At 43.3% G+C, this 14,977-nt stretch overlaps 1 protein-coding gene across 1 annotated transcript in view; it reads left to right on the top strand.

The window, feature by feature from the left end:
• Positions 1-14,977, top strand: part of ACAD10 (acyl-CoA dehydrogenase family member 10) — a 53,590-nt gene that overhangs the window by 5,925 nt on the left and 32,688 nt on the right. The window contains exons 3-7 of the mRNA XM_004379072.2: positions 4,892-5,040; positions 6,645-6,839; positions 9,809-9,967; positions 10,679-10,838; positions 11,900-12,041. Coding sequence (XP_004379129.1) covers positions 4,892-5,040; positions 6,645-6,839; positions 9,809-9,967; positions 10,679-10,838; positions 11,900-12,041 — 805 coding nt within the window. The remainder of the gene's footprint in view (positions 1-4,891; positions 5,041-6,644; positions 6,840-9,808; positions 9,968-10,678; positions 10,839-11,899; positions 12,042-14,977) is intronic.

Raw genomic sequence — 14,977 nt, 5'->3', positions numbered from 1 at the left:
CAACCAGAACAAAAATGAGAATGTTAACGCCTTGTGAAGAATGTAACCAATGTCACTGAATAATTTGTGTAGAGATTGTTGAATGGGAACCTAAACTGCTATGTAAACCGTCACCAAAAACACAATAAAGTATTATTTAAAAAAAAAAAAAGTTTAACTAGCCTGATGGCAGCTAACAACCACCACCTTTCACTGGGAACTGTGCTACTTCTGAAATCTTGAATGCTGAAATCCCTGCTTTGATCATGACCTTCCTCTCTTCTACATCACTCCCTCCAGCCTGCTTTTGGACCTACAAGGTCAAACCTCTAGTCTTCTTGATTCCGTTCTCTTTATCAGCAACTTCCTTGTTTTACTTTTTTTCCCTACTCAGTTCAGACTTTATATTCAACTTACTTTAATTAGATTAGTTTCAGCTACAAGTATTAGAAAACCTACCATTAACGATGACTTAAACAGAGTAGAAGTTTATTTATCTTGCACATAAAAGCCCAGGTCTGGATCAGGGACTCAGGCTCTCCCTATCTTGTGGCTCTGTTGTGAGTACTCTTCATTTCCAGTTTTACCTCAGGGTCTGTCTTGGCTACTCCACCTCTGGCCATCACATTCAAATGTTTAATGGAGGCCACTGGGAAGGGAAAGGGGCCAAACAGCTATCCCTATCATTTTGACTTACTGTAGTGGCTGGTTGGCCGATTCCTTCCTGCCACCCACCTAAATCAACCCAAGTACAAGTTTTCTCTACACCTGCCCCTGCTGAGCAATATTCCATTGTATGTATTTACCACATTTTGTTTATCTGTTCATCCACTGATGGACGCGAGTTGTTTCCACCTTTCTGTTACTGTGACCTACTCATGCTTTTAATGACAAATTAAATGGGATATTACTCACCACAATGCCGGGCATCTTTTAAGCACTCAATACATCTTGTGGTTGTTATTATTATTAACTTCAGAACTTCTGTGACCTCCTCCCGGGGCAGAATGTCCTGGAGAGCATGTTCCCACATCTAGCCTAACGTTTACCAAGGTGTGATTTTTCGTTCGCAGTGGGATGTGTTCTTGTCTTTTTGGGGCTCTGAGTTCCCAGGAGCCCGGGTCTGGGGTTTATTCACTTCATCTTTCTAGTGCCCAGTCCAGAGCTGACTCAGTCATTCAGGAAATGTTTGATGGATGGATGAATGAACAAATGAGTGATGCCTAGTTGTTTTTTTGTTTTGTTTTTTAACTAAAACTTCTAATTTATTTCAGAGGACCCAAATTAAGCATCATTTGATAAATGAAGACTAGAAATTAAGATCATCTCAAATATCAAACTCAATTTTTTTTTTACATTTAAGCCAGGAGTCAGTACCTACTCAACTCTGCTGTTGTAGTACTCAGTTATCTAGTGCTGCTATAATGGAAATACCACAAGTGGGTGGCTTTAACAAAGATAAATTTATTCTGTCACAGTCTAGGATGCTAGTAGTCCAAATTCAGGGTGCCAGCTCTGGGGGAAGGGCCTTGTCATCAGTCTTCTCCTGGTCTAGGAGCTTCTCAACACAGGGACCCCAGGTCCAAAGGATGCGCTCCCCTCCTGGTTCTTTATTCTTGGTGGCTTGAGGTTCCCCTGTCTCTCTGTTGGCTTCTGTCTTTTGTATCTCAAAAGAAATTGATTCAAGATACAACCTAATCTTGTTGATTGAGTCCTCCCTCATTAACATAACTGCCTCTAATCCTGCCTCATTAACATCATAGTGGTAGGATTTACAACACATAGGAAAATCACATCAGATGACAAAATGGTGGACAATCACACAATGCTGGAAATCATGGCCCAGCCAAGTTGACACACATTTTAGGCGGATACAGTTCAATCAGTAACAAGCACTAAAGCAGCCATGTTGTTGTTGTTGTTGTGTGCTGTCGAGTTGATTTCAATTCACAGGACCCTGTAGGACAGAGTCAAACTGCCCCATAGTGTTTCCTAGGCTGAAATCTTTGCAGGAGCAAATCGCCAAGTATTTTCTCCCTTGGAGCCACTGGTAGGTTCAAACTGCCAGCCTTTCAGTTAGCAGCTGAGCGCTTTAACCATTGTACCACCAGGGCTCCTCAAAGCAACCATAGACACTACATAAACAAATGGGGGTGACTTTGTACCAATAAAACTTCATTTTCAAAAGTAGACAGGAAGACCAGATTCACTGGCCTAAAGGAGACTGGAGAAACCCCGAGAGTATGGCCCCCAGACACCCTTTTAGCTCAGTGGTGAAGTCATCTCCGAGGTTCACCATTCAGCCGGGGAGTGGACAGCTGCATAAAACCAAATGGGACTAATAAGGTACAGCAGTCCAGGGACAATGGCCAGAAGGCAGAAGGGGACAAGGAAGCTGGTGATAGGGAACCCAAGGTTGAGTAAGGATAGTGTTGATGTGTTGTGAGGTTGTTAACCATTGTCATAGGGCAACATGTGTACTGTTAAATGAGGAGCTATTTTGTTCTGTAAGCCTTCATCTAAAGTGAGAATAGCAGCACAGTTGGAAGAGCATAGTCGATGTCACTGAACTGTGCATGTAGAAATTTTTGAAATGGTGTATCTTTGGCTGTGTATATTTTCACCAAAAAAAAAAGGTCGAGAAGGGAGAGGGTTGACATGTTGTGGGGTTGCTAACCAATGTCATAAAACAATATGTGTACTGCTGTTTCATGAGAAACTATTTGTTCTGTAAGCCTTCACCTGAAGTACAATAAAAAAAAAAATAGACAGGAGGCTGGATTTGTCCTCCGCGCCATATTTTGCTGACCTTTGGTCTAGTTTATACTTTTTAACATCTGTGTGATACTCTGTTATGTGGATGTACTGTAACTGATTGAACAAGCCCTTTATTAATAGACAAGGAGCCCTGGTGGCACACTGGTTAAAGTGCTTGGCTGCTAACCGGAAGGTTGGCAATTAGTACCCACCAGCAGCTGTGTGGGAGAAAGATGTGGCAGTCTGCTTCCGTAAGGATTACAGCCTTGGAAACCCTATGGGGCAGTTCTACTCTGTCTTGTAGGGTTTCTGTGAGTTGGAATTGACTCGACGACAAGGGGCTTGGTTTTCAGGTTTTACTAATAGATATTTAAGTTTCTAGGTTTTTTATTTTTTTACAAGCAATTCTGTACACACAGCCTTATACATCATTTGTATTTTATAAATATATTTGTGGAACAAATTCCTAGAAGTGGAATTTCTAAGTCAAATGTATGTGCATTTAAAATTTTGACAGAAATTACCAAATTGCTCTCCGTGTAGATTATGTCTGTTTACACTCCCATCAACAGTATATGAGAGTGCCAGTTCCCTTGCATGCTTGCCAACTCTGAGCCCGTAAAAAATGCTCTACTGTTTAGATGAGTTCTAAAATGGAACATGTATTCTTATTTTGAATTTTAAAAGGCTTGTAAGTCTCAAAGCATATATACCAAATGATTAACATTGATTATTTCTGAAGACTGGGATTGCTTGTCATTTTACTTGTTTTTTATACCTTTGTATCCCATCCAAAGGAGTTCCTGGGTGGCACAAATGGTTAGTGCGCTCAGCTGCTAACTGAAAGGTTGGCAGTTCAAGTCCACCCAGAGGCACCTTGGAAGAATGACCTGGCAAATCATCCTTTGAAAACACTGTGGAGTACAATTCTGTTCTGACACACATGGGGTCATCATGAATCAGAGTCAACTTAATGACAACTGGTTTGGTTTTTTTATGTTGTCCAAAACCCTTTCAATGGACAGGTATTGCTTTTATAATCAGAAAAAAAGCAGTAAGGGCATTTTCATTTCAGAACAAAAGGTATATGTAAAGTGTATGATGTCTTAGATCTATAATTATGAATGGCATGTATATTTTTGCCCCCAGCGAATGTATTGAAAGAAAAAACAACTAGCACCCAAGTGTTCCCAGTATTACACAAATGATGATCCATCCAATGCCTTAGCTCCTCACTGATAGAGATGGGCTTCTTTATTCCACAAAGATAGTATTCCCCAAGGGAATGTTTCAATGTACCAGCTCCACTGCCTTAAAGGATGACTGTAGCTTACAAAACGAAGAGCTTCTCTGGAGTGTTGCCAGAAACTGGCTGATTACTTCATTCACTTCCTTACTTTGTGTCAGCACTGTGAAAAGGACCTCCAGTATACTGCTATATGGATTGAATTGTGTTCCCCAATATGTGTGTTGTAAGTCCTTACCCCTATACCTGTGGTTATAATCCCATTTGAGAATGGGTTTTCTTCGTTATGTTAATGAGACAGTTTTAGTGTAGGACTGTCTTAAATCAACCTCTTTTGAGATATAAAAGAGATTAAACACACAACCAAGCAAGCAGAGATGGGAAAAGAGAGATAGATGCCAAGCCACACAAAGATCACACAGGAGCAGAAACTCAAAAAGAGAAAAGGATCTTCCTCCAAAGCCAACAAACAGAGAAAGCCTTCCCCCAGAGCCAGTACCCTGAATTCGGACTTCTAGCCTCCTAGACTGTGAGAGAAAATAAGTTTCTGTTTGTTAAAGCCACCCACTTGTAGTATTTCTGTTATAGTACCAGTAGATAACTAGGACATAAACTTCCCAGTGGGAAACCAAGGAAGACATACACCATGTAGTGTCCCAGGTCATCTCCAGGTGGTAATGACCTGATGCTTTACCAGCTGTGTCCTCTCAGTCCCACACAGCAGCATCACCATGACTTTGGAGGTCTAAGATTGAGGTTCTGCGTTTCCTGAATTTCTCCAACTTCCCAATAGTACCCACCCTGGCACCACAGCAATGCCAGAGGAGCTGGGATGGTGATTCCCCTGAGTTCCCAAACCCCAGCCAATTCCTGATGTATCTCACCTACTGCATCTTCCACTTCCTATAGAGTGGGAGGTCATGAACCATATCCCTTCCGGAACAATACTGAAGGCCTTCATCGCAGGTGGGGAAAATGGACCCTGGATGAAATTTATGAGAGGAGAGATAACACTAGAGGATTTCTCACAAGAATTTGGGAGACTGTGCTCTGAAATGGTGAGTGATAAACATAACTGCATTTCCATATTATTCTTTTTGCTTTGAGAAGTGGTTGCAACACTTATCCATTAAGTTGGTTAAACTGCAAATAAAAAAGCAAAAACCTATTTGCTATTTCTTCCATCCCCAGCTACTCAACTTTAACTACATATATGAATAAGTAAACACATTCGTTACTAAGCCCCTTTGGCAGATATTGTTCACCTGAGACACCGGAGCCATCTGTATGACGGCTTTAATCCAAAAGGTTATTTAAGGCAGTAATAACATTGGGAATTTTCTCTGTGCTATGCATTGGTCTAAGTCCTTTACATATATTAACCCATGTAACCTATACAAGAAACCTACTAAAATACAGTTCAAAATATAATATTAAACCTTGAAAACATGATGCTAAGTGAAAGAAGCCAGTCACAAAAGACCACATAATATATGACTCCATTTTTATGAAATGTCCAGAATAAGCAAATCTATAGAGACAGAATGGAACGCTGGTGGCCCAGTGGCTGAGCGTTGGGCTGCTAACCAAAAGATCAGCAGTTCGAATCCACCAGCCCCTCCTTGGGAACTCTATGGGACCGCTCTTGTCTGTCCTACAGGGTCGCTATGAGTTGGAATCGACTCAATGGCAACCGGTTATAGAGACAGAAAGATTACTAGCTGACAGGGATAGGGGTAGAAGTGGGGAGGAGTGAGTGCTAATGGGTGCAGGATTTCTTTCTGGGGTGATGAAAATGTTCTAAAATTAGATGGCGGTGATAGTTGCATAACTGTGAATACGAAAAACCATCAAATCACACACTTTAAATGAGTGAATTTTCTGGTATGTGAATTATATATCAATAAAGCTGTTAAAAAAATATATACAATAGTAGACTTGCCTTTGAAGATTTCAAACATGATAGAATAAGAGTTTTTAAAGCCCACATGAATTTAAAAACAAAACAGCATCAAAAATGATCAGAAACTGAAGTTCATAGTGATGATGCTGAGGCAATGTAATAGTTAAATGCCTTTGGATCATTATAAAGTAGATTTACCAGTTGCCATCAAGTTAACTCCAACTTATGGCGATCCCATGTGTGTCAGAGTAAAACTGTGCTCCATAGGATTTTCAATGGCTGATTTTTCAGAAGTAGATTGCCAGGCCTTTCTTCTGAGTTGCCGCTGGGTGGACTTGACCCTCCAACCTTTCATTTATTACCTGAGCACATTAACTGTTTGCACCACCCAGGGACTCCACAGATTAGATTACATTTGTTTAATATACTTTTAGAATTTAATGTATTCTCTTATGGTGTTCTGATTTTTTTTTTTTTTTAAGTTGGCCACCCATGAGTGGAATGACAAACTCATTTAACTGGGATATTGACATAAAAAGCTCTATTCTTTAACATTGTAACTTTGATTCCAAGTCACTTGTAAAACCTCATCTGCAGAGTTCAGAGCAAGGGTGGAGTGAGACGGTTCCCTCAGGCAGCAAGCCTGGGCTCTACGACCATGTAGCCGAAGCTGGGAAGAAGTATGTTTTTCTGTTGGCGATAAGTTGTTCTTACTCTTAATGATTGTTGGCTCTCTCCCCCCGCTCTCCCAACTCCTAGTCACAGACCTCTGTGCCCGTGGACTCGTTTTTCTCTCTGCTGACCAGCGAACAAGTGGCCAGGCAATTCCCAGTGATGACTGAAGCCATATCCCAGATTCAGGCAAAAGGCCTTCAGACGGCAGTCTTGAGCAATAATTTTTATCTTACCAATGGGAAAAGCTTTTTGCCCCTGGACCGGAAACAGTTTGATGTGGTAAGCTTGAAGTGACCCAAAACAATGGAAGAGGGTCTCTGGCCTTGCCTCAGGATTCAGCTTTATACACTGTCTTTAGCAAGAATTGACAGAATGGGTTTTTCATTCAGACATTTGACTAAATCAGGTTTAGACATAAGCTGAAAACAGGATTTTCAAAATGTCACTGTGCCCTTAGCAAGGTCAGACATTTAGGGAATTTGATGACCGCTTGACACTTCAGGTTTAGAGACTCCCTTAAATTCTGGATTTGAACCTTAGTCTTCAAATAACACAAACATTTCCATCAGCCCTCACATCTTAGTGGGCCCTTTGGCTGTTTCCCTTCTAAGACCAACCCTGTTGCCCTCTAATTTCTGTGCTTCTGATCCCTAGACCAGCACTGTCCAGTGGAACTTTCTGCAATGATGGAAATGTTCTATCTGTGCTGTCCAGTGTGGTCACTACCAGCCCAGCCCCATGTGGCTATTGAGGACTTGAAATGTGGCTAATGCATCTGAGAGAACTGAATTCTTAAATTTTAATTAATTTAAATTTAAATACTACATATGATTAGCGGCTACTGTGTTGGACAGCACTCTGAGAATACATGGCATCAAGAGGTGGTCTTCTCTGCCAGGAGCTGACTTCTGTGGAGGATTCCCCACCTCCCTACGAGAAAAGGGGTCATTATCCTGGTTGAGATGGAACTTACTGAGCAGTGACTGCGGCTTGCTTAAGCTCCATTCATGCTTTTATTCATTCAGTCAGACAACGAGTTCTCATGGAGGGATATTGTGTTGAAGGGGACCGACATGGTCTCTGCCCTCTGGAGCTGCACAGTAGGAATATTTCAAGCGCTTAGTAGCCACATCTGGCTAGGGGCTACCATACTGGACAGAGTAGATACAGAACATTTCCATCATCACAGAAAGAGTACAAAATCTGGCAGAACGGACAGGCAGAGATGCAGAGCGCAAGTGCTGGGAATTCACCTCCCAGCCTAACGCTGTTGCCCCTCCATCCTCCCGCGTCCTCCTTCAAGAAAGCCTGTCAGATAGAATTCTCTCCCCTCTGTAGACCTTGCCTGGCTCCATACCTGCTTTGATTGTTAGTTTTCCTGCTCATCCACAATTCAGCTCTCTTCCAAGCTCCCTCCCCTCCGAGGGCTCAGGAGCCATGGTGGGTTGTACATTTCATCAACAGAGCCCCTTTCTGGCTCTTTCCATGTGTTAGAGAGGTACAGGGAGTGGCATGTTTGACTCCAGGGAGTGGTGTGTTCCCTGCACCTTGGGCCATTGCTGTGTATGTTCATGCCCTAATTGGACCAGTGAGATTCGAGTCAAGGTTTTCAACTCTGACGACACCTCAGCATGATCCGGAGTTGCAAAGGTGCAGATGGTGAGGCCACTTTCACGAAGGTTTTCACTGAATAGGTCTGGGTGGGACCTGGAGTGTACATTTTTTAAAAACTCCACAGGGGATCCTGATGTGCATTTGTGGCACGATGCAGCCAGGGACATCAGGCTCTGTCCATGGTGTTCGTTGTCACACAGCCTCCTTCACACTGATCTTGAGAAGGAGGCTTCCCACTACCTTCCTAAAACAGATCCTTGATGAACTAAAACCATTTTTATCTAATCTATATTTGGACAAACACTGGCCTTGTCCTTACACTTCCTGGTTTGACAAGAAGGTAAAAGAAACCTTGAACAGGTTCACACCGTTATGTGCAAAATAGAGCTGAAAGAGAAGCCCAGAAATCTTTATCAAATTTAAATCTTAAGAACTTTTTCACTTCCCCAAAACATAATTCACCTTGTGAGAATTCTTGAGTCTGCTTGTTGGAACTTGGTCCATGCCCCTGAGTTCATGCCTCTCTCTCATCTGTCTCAGTCCATGCAGCATGTTACACTCACTGGTTTCTGAAATGCCCCCTGCTTCTCTGCTGCCTGCTGATGATGGTTTTGTTAGGGGAATCCTCTTTCTTTTCATGTAGCTCACTCTGGTCCTTAGTAGACAAGGAGGAGTGAGTAAAGAGGCGGACACCTACTTGCCTGAGAGGCCAGGTCTGGCTCAGCCCAAAAGGCAGGTGTGGAGTGGGGGGGCCCTCAGGTTTGTCCTTGGTCTTGCAGACCTTGAGTTGTTCCAAGATTGAGTCAGAGGTTTGGTTCTTTCTCAGAGCAGACCAGACAGATAGGTTCTAGACTGGTATGCCCATCTGAGGTCCACCCTATAGGAAGTAGTGTAAGAGGGGATGGCGGGGGGCGGGGGGTTGTCACAGATAACCTGCCACCAAGACAGCTTTTTCAAGGTTCTCCAAGCCCTCAGCAGACCTCCCTGGTTCCGGCTCAGATACATGCCTGAAGCAGGGCCGTCAGGACACAGAGGCCCTTAGCAGGAAAGGAACAATGTCTTTGCTGGTGACAGTCTCTTAAGTGTCAGCCATCCCGTGGGATTTGTCTGTCTAAACTGAGTATGGTTATTTATTTATTTTTTAATCTCTGAAATATAGACATTAAGGTCATGTTTATTTTGTAGCAGTAAACAGCGCCTTCTTTCTGAAAAAATGGTGGAATACTTCCCATAAAGCTGAAATGTACAGCTTTTCTTCTGCTCTGTGTAGCCACAGTATCTAACATTGGCAACACGCTTGGTCGTTTTGGAACTCCTTCAAGTTTCACTGAAGCCTCACAGTGACCACTGAGATAGGTAGGACAGCTAGTATTAGTCCCATCTCACTGATGACAAAACTGAGACACCTTGTGGCTCTGCTGCTTGCACAAGACCATGGTGTCTGAGTCAGAACTTTAGTTTCCTGAGTCTTCCCCCAGGTCGGAACACAGTGTTCCAAAATCACTCAACTCAAAGAGGCAACATCATTTTATGTGGTTGCACTCTGGAGTTACTTGTTATAACAATTCTCTATCGTCCTCTTGCGCTTCTTTCCTCTGAGGGCCATTCACCTCTTGTTCCTGTCACTCCTGCAGATTGTGGAGTCATGCCGGGAGGGGATCTGTAAGCCTGACCCCAGGATCTACAAGTTGTGCTTGGAGCGGCTCGGCGTGCAGCCCTCCGAGTCCATCTTTCTTGACGATCTTGGACGGAATCTAAAAGTGGCAGCCAGCCTCGGTATTCACACGGTGAAGGTAATAACGCCAGAGCAGTTGTCCAGTAGGCACCGTTTATTGAAGCCTGCCATGTGCTTAGCAGTGTCAGCATTTCCATGAGTCCTTTTACGTTCATAGCTGTAGTCGTCTGTCATAGTCTTCTCACACGCTGCTTTAGTCTTCTCGTTTTTCATTAATTATGAAATCTATGTAACTAGCAGCTTGTATTTTCAATGGGAGGCAAGACAGATCAAACATGTGGAAAGAAGGTAGTTTGAGAAGAGAGATAAACCAGGAAGTGAAGTGCAGGGCTAAGATGTTTGGGGTGGCCGTCAGCCTGTCCTGGTGATGCCGCTCTGGTTGGGGAGCCAACAGCTCCCTGCGACATGGGCCACCCAGGGTCATGGCTGTGAAGAGGTGGCCTTGGTTCAGCTTCTGCATTTGGGTTTTCATTATTAAGCTGGCAGAACTGGAGTGATGGAGTAGAGAAGGTGACACAATCTTCTGCCCTCTCAGTACAAGGGAGTATCATGGACTTTGAACTAGCGTTCTTCCAGCAGACAGAAAAGTTTAATGTGGTTAGGATTTAAATGGGAATAGGAAACTCATGCTCCTGCCACCTCATTAGCAGAATATTCTTGTTCAGAAAACTGACTTCTTGGCTATTTCGCTTTAGAAACTTAGAGAATAGATGGGAGGAGAGGTCAGGGTTCACTGCTGGTACACGTTCAGTATTCTCTTTGAAACCAGGTTAATGACCCAGAAACCGCAGTCAAGGAATTAGAAACTCTTTTGGGTTTTACGTTGAGAATGGTTGTTCCAAACACTTGCCCTGTGAGAAAGACAATGGAAATTCCAAAAGATTCCTTGGAGAAGTACCTCAAAGGTTTACTGGAGACCCAAACCACAGGTATTTAAGTTTTTATATTTTGGTAACTCTTTTCCAAGGCTAGGCTTCCAGTCTGGTTCTCAGTTTCAAACCCCAGTGGAATATGCCTGAAACAGAGAGGCAATGTGGTGGAAAATTTGAGTGTTTCTAATTTTTGAGATGACAGCCTGGTTTGTGAAGATGACTGAAAAGTTGCGTGGCATTAAAATGTGACAACCTGTCTCCATCCTTTCGAAGCTCCCACTCATTCCTCACATTCCACCCTCTGAAAATCAGGTACCTTGTGAGCATTTGAAGAAATTCCTACCTGGTAATAAAGTTTTGCCTGACCCACTTGATCTTTGAAAGATTGTTATTTAAGGAGCTTTCCAGCGACTACATTGTGGGTGGTGCCTCCACAAAGCAGAGGGCAGACCAACTCGACGCATCCCTATTGCTCTCTTGCTCTTCTGACTAAGTTAAAGACAGCTGTTTCCAGAGTCCAGTCTTGTAGTGAAGCAGAGGGTTAACTGGTTTGCAGCAGCCAGGATGTTTCTGCCAGGAAGCCACTGAACTCAGCTGAGCGGGGTGGGGAATTGCCTTTCATGAAAGCAGCATTGGCTCACGAGGAAGGCCCCTGCATAGCTCCTTTCAGCTGTCACGTCAGTGCCAGGCGGGTCTGGCTGCGCATGGGCTCAGGGGCGGACAAGGGCACTTTTCATCCTCCACTTAAACCATTCCATTGGGCAGGATGGGTTGCCATGGCTGCGCTTGGGGTTGATACACACAACTGAAAAGCTTTTCTTCACAGAGCAGGAGTTGGCAAGGAGGACAGAATCAGACACCCGTACAAAGTGAGGAACTGCTGTGGTGTCAGTCATGTGGCCTTGGGCACACTGTAGCGGCCTGTGACTCGGCCCGAGCTGGTGCCATGTGCCGGGGACTCGGCCACTCTGGTACCTGCAGAGGAGAAGCTGTTCTTCCTGTGCGTCCCACATCGGGACATTCTGCATCCCAAATGTAGCAGCACTCATTAGAAAGAAAGGATGTCTACCCAGTTCTGTCCTCGAGATCTGCTTTTAGTTTCATTTCCAAACTTGCAGGTCCATTGGAACTCCTCCAGTTCAGTCACGGGCAGTCAAACCCGACTTACTACATCAGGATCGCCAACCACCGGCTGGTTCTGAGGAAGAAACCCCCAGGGAAACTCCTTCCTTCGGCCCACGCGATAGAGAGGGAGTTCAGGTAAGTTCTTAGGGCTGGGGATGCACTCCCCAACCTGGCATCCCCAGCGACAACCTCAGCACCTGAGTGGACAAGTGAAACCAAAAAAAAAAAAACCAAACCCGTTGCTATTGAGTCAGTTCCAACTCATAGCGGTCCCATAGGACAGAGTAGGGTTTTCTAGGCTGTAATATTTATGGAAGCAGACTGCCACATACATCTTTCCCCACAGAGCAGCTGGTGGGTTTGAACCACTGACCTTTTAGTTAGCAGCCAGCAGCTGAGAGCTTAACCACTGTGCCACCAGTGTGCCTGAGCGGACAAGTTAGCGCTCCATAAAAGTGCCTTGAAATATTAAAAAATACATGATGACTCTCAGAGTTATCTCACATAAGAACATGTAACCTAATTTTGTTCAGAAGTTTGTTTTCTCTTTTCTATAGGTGACTTTTTTGGAACCTCTAGATGAAAAACACAAAATTGAGATACACTTTAGTCTTAAAATCAATATATTTGTGGACCTGTAGAGGAAAACCCTCAATGAGATGGACTGACACAGTGGCTGCAACAATGTGCTCGAGCATAACAACTCTAAGCATGGCGCAGGACCGGGCGTTGTTTTGTTCTGTGGTATGGGGTCACTATGAGTCAGAACCGACTTGACAGCACCTAACAACAGCAACAATAATAGATGAAAAGTGCTTGGCTGCTAACTGAAAGGTTGGCAACTTGAGTCTACCCAGAGGTACCTCAGAAAAAAGGCCTGGCAATCTACTTCTGAAAAATAAGTCATTGAAAAACCTTATGGAGCACAATTCTACTCAGACACACACGCGGAAGCCATGAGTGGGGGTCGATGGGACGGCAGCTGGTTATAGATGAAACAAGCGTGGCTGTGAGGTGATCACCATTGAAGCTGGGTCAAGGGGACATGGGGCTTCATTATACGAGTCTCTCTACTTACTTTTACATATGTTTGAAATTTTCCAAATAGTTAAAAAAAAATTTATTTAAAATAGTTTTTTGTTTTGTAAATAGAAAATTTTAAACTGAAAGCTTGGAGGGTGGAGTCCACCCAGAGGTGCCTTGGAAGAACAGCGTGGCAATCTACTTCCAAAAAATCAGCCATCGAAAGCTGTAGGGAGCACAGTTCTACCCTGACACAGATGGGGTCACCATGAGTCAGAGTTGACTCTATGGCCACTGGTCACAGAAGGAAAGCTGGGGAGAATGAGGAGGAAAGGGTGACTTCACACTTTGTTCTCACTGCTAACCGTCTCTCCTTTTGACTTTTCGGCTCCTAGAATTTGACGTCTCTGAGTGTTGCATAGACTGATGATTGTTACACCTTAGGGGTTCTTCAGAGGAGATAGCCTATAGCTATTTCTGAGAATTTATGTATGTGCATAGGTAATACCGTGTGTGTATTTGCAGACAGAGAGACCTTAAAAATGTAATGCCACCACTCTATGTAAACTCTAACTACTTCCAAAAATACCAAGGAATTCTGGAGTACTAGAATGACATTCACAAAACCCAGGAATGCACAGAATTTCCATTTTAGTCAAGGCATTAAATGTGCATTTGAAGATGAAACAATGTGGCTTATAAAAATGCCAAATGTAAATTTGAACAACTACTCTGGAAGACAGTAGGACATAACTTATTAAAAACCTCAGAGTATACATACCTTTAGATCTAATAATTCCAATTCTGGTATGTATCATAAAAAAATAATTCTAAGTAGGGGAAAAAAGCATCATGCATTAATATGCTCACCACAGTGTTGTTTATGATAATAAAAAACTGGGAACACCCTGAAGGTACAATAATCGGGAAATGAACCCATCACTGTGGGCAGGATGAAGTGTTCAGATTGGCCACATACCTGGGTCCTGTGTTCATCCTTAGAGCCAGGGGTTGAGTCAACCCTACCCAAACCATACGGACTGATAGTGGAGGAGGGCTGTTTTTCAAAGGAAAGTCAAGGTGTTACCAGAACATGAAGAGGGGAAAGGACACAGGCAGTAACAGTAGCCAATTACTGGTGATAAGGCTATGGCCCATGGGTAGTTATTTTTCTATCAATTTTTCCCCCTTAAATATTTGATAGAATTCACCAGTAAAACCATCTGGGCCTGGAGTTTTCCTTGGGAGAAGTTTTTTGCTTATGAATTCAATTTCTTTAATTGTTGTGAGGCGCAGTCAAGTCGGTTCCAACTAATAGCTACCCTACGTACAACAAAACAAAACCCTGCCCGGTCCTGTGCCATCCTCACAATCATTGTTATGTTTGAGCCCACTGTTGCAGCCATGATGTCAATCCATCTCATTGAGGGTCTTCCTCTTTTTCACTGACCCTCTACTTTACCAAGCATGATGTCATTCTCCAGGGACTGGTCCCTCCTGATAACATGTCTAAAGTACGTGAGATGAAGTCTCACCATCCTTGCTTCTAAGGAGCATCCTGGCTGTACTTCTTTCAAGGCAGATTTGTTCATTCTTCTGGCGGCCAATGGTATGTTCAATATTCTTCACCAACAGCATAATTCAAAGGCATCAATATTTCTTTGGTCTTTGTTAGTCATTGTCCAGCTTTCACATTCATATGAGGCAATTGAAAACACCATGGCTTGGGTCAGGTGCACCTTAGTCCTTAAAGTGCCATCTTTGCTTTTTAACACTTTAAAGAGGTCTTTTGCAGCAGATTTGCCCAGTGCAGTACGTAGTTTGATTTCTTGACCGCTGCTTCCATGGGCGTTGATTGTGGATCCAAATAAAATGAAATCCTTGACAATTTCAGTCTTTTCTCTGTTTATCATGATGTTGCTTATTGGTCCAGTTGTGAAGATTTTTGTTTTCTTTATGTTGAGGTATAATCCATACTGAAGGCTGTGGTCTTTAATCTTCATTAATAAGTGCTTCAGGTCCTCTTCGCTTTCAGCAAGCAAGGTTGT

This window comes from Trichechus manatus, unplaced genomic scaffold (genome assembly GCF_000243295.1).
Source record: "Trichechus manatus latirostris isolate Lorelei unplaced genomic scaffold, TriManLat1.0 scaffold00061, whole genome shotgun sequence".
NCBI classification, from domain to species: Eukaryota; Metazoa; Chordata; class Mammalia; order Sirenia; family Trichechidae; genus Trichechus; species Trichechus manatus.
This window is presented reverse-complemented; position numbering and strand designations above follow the sequence as displayed.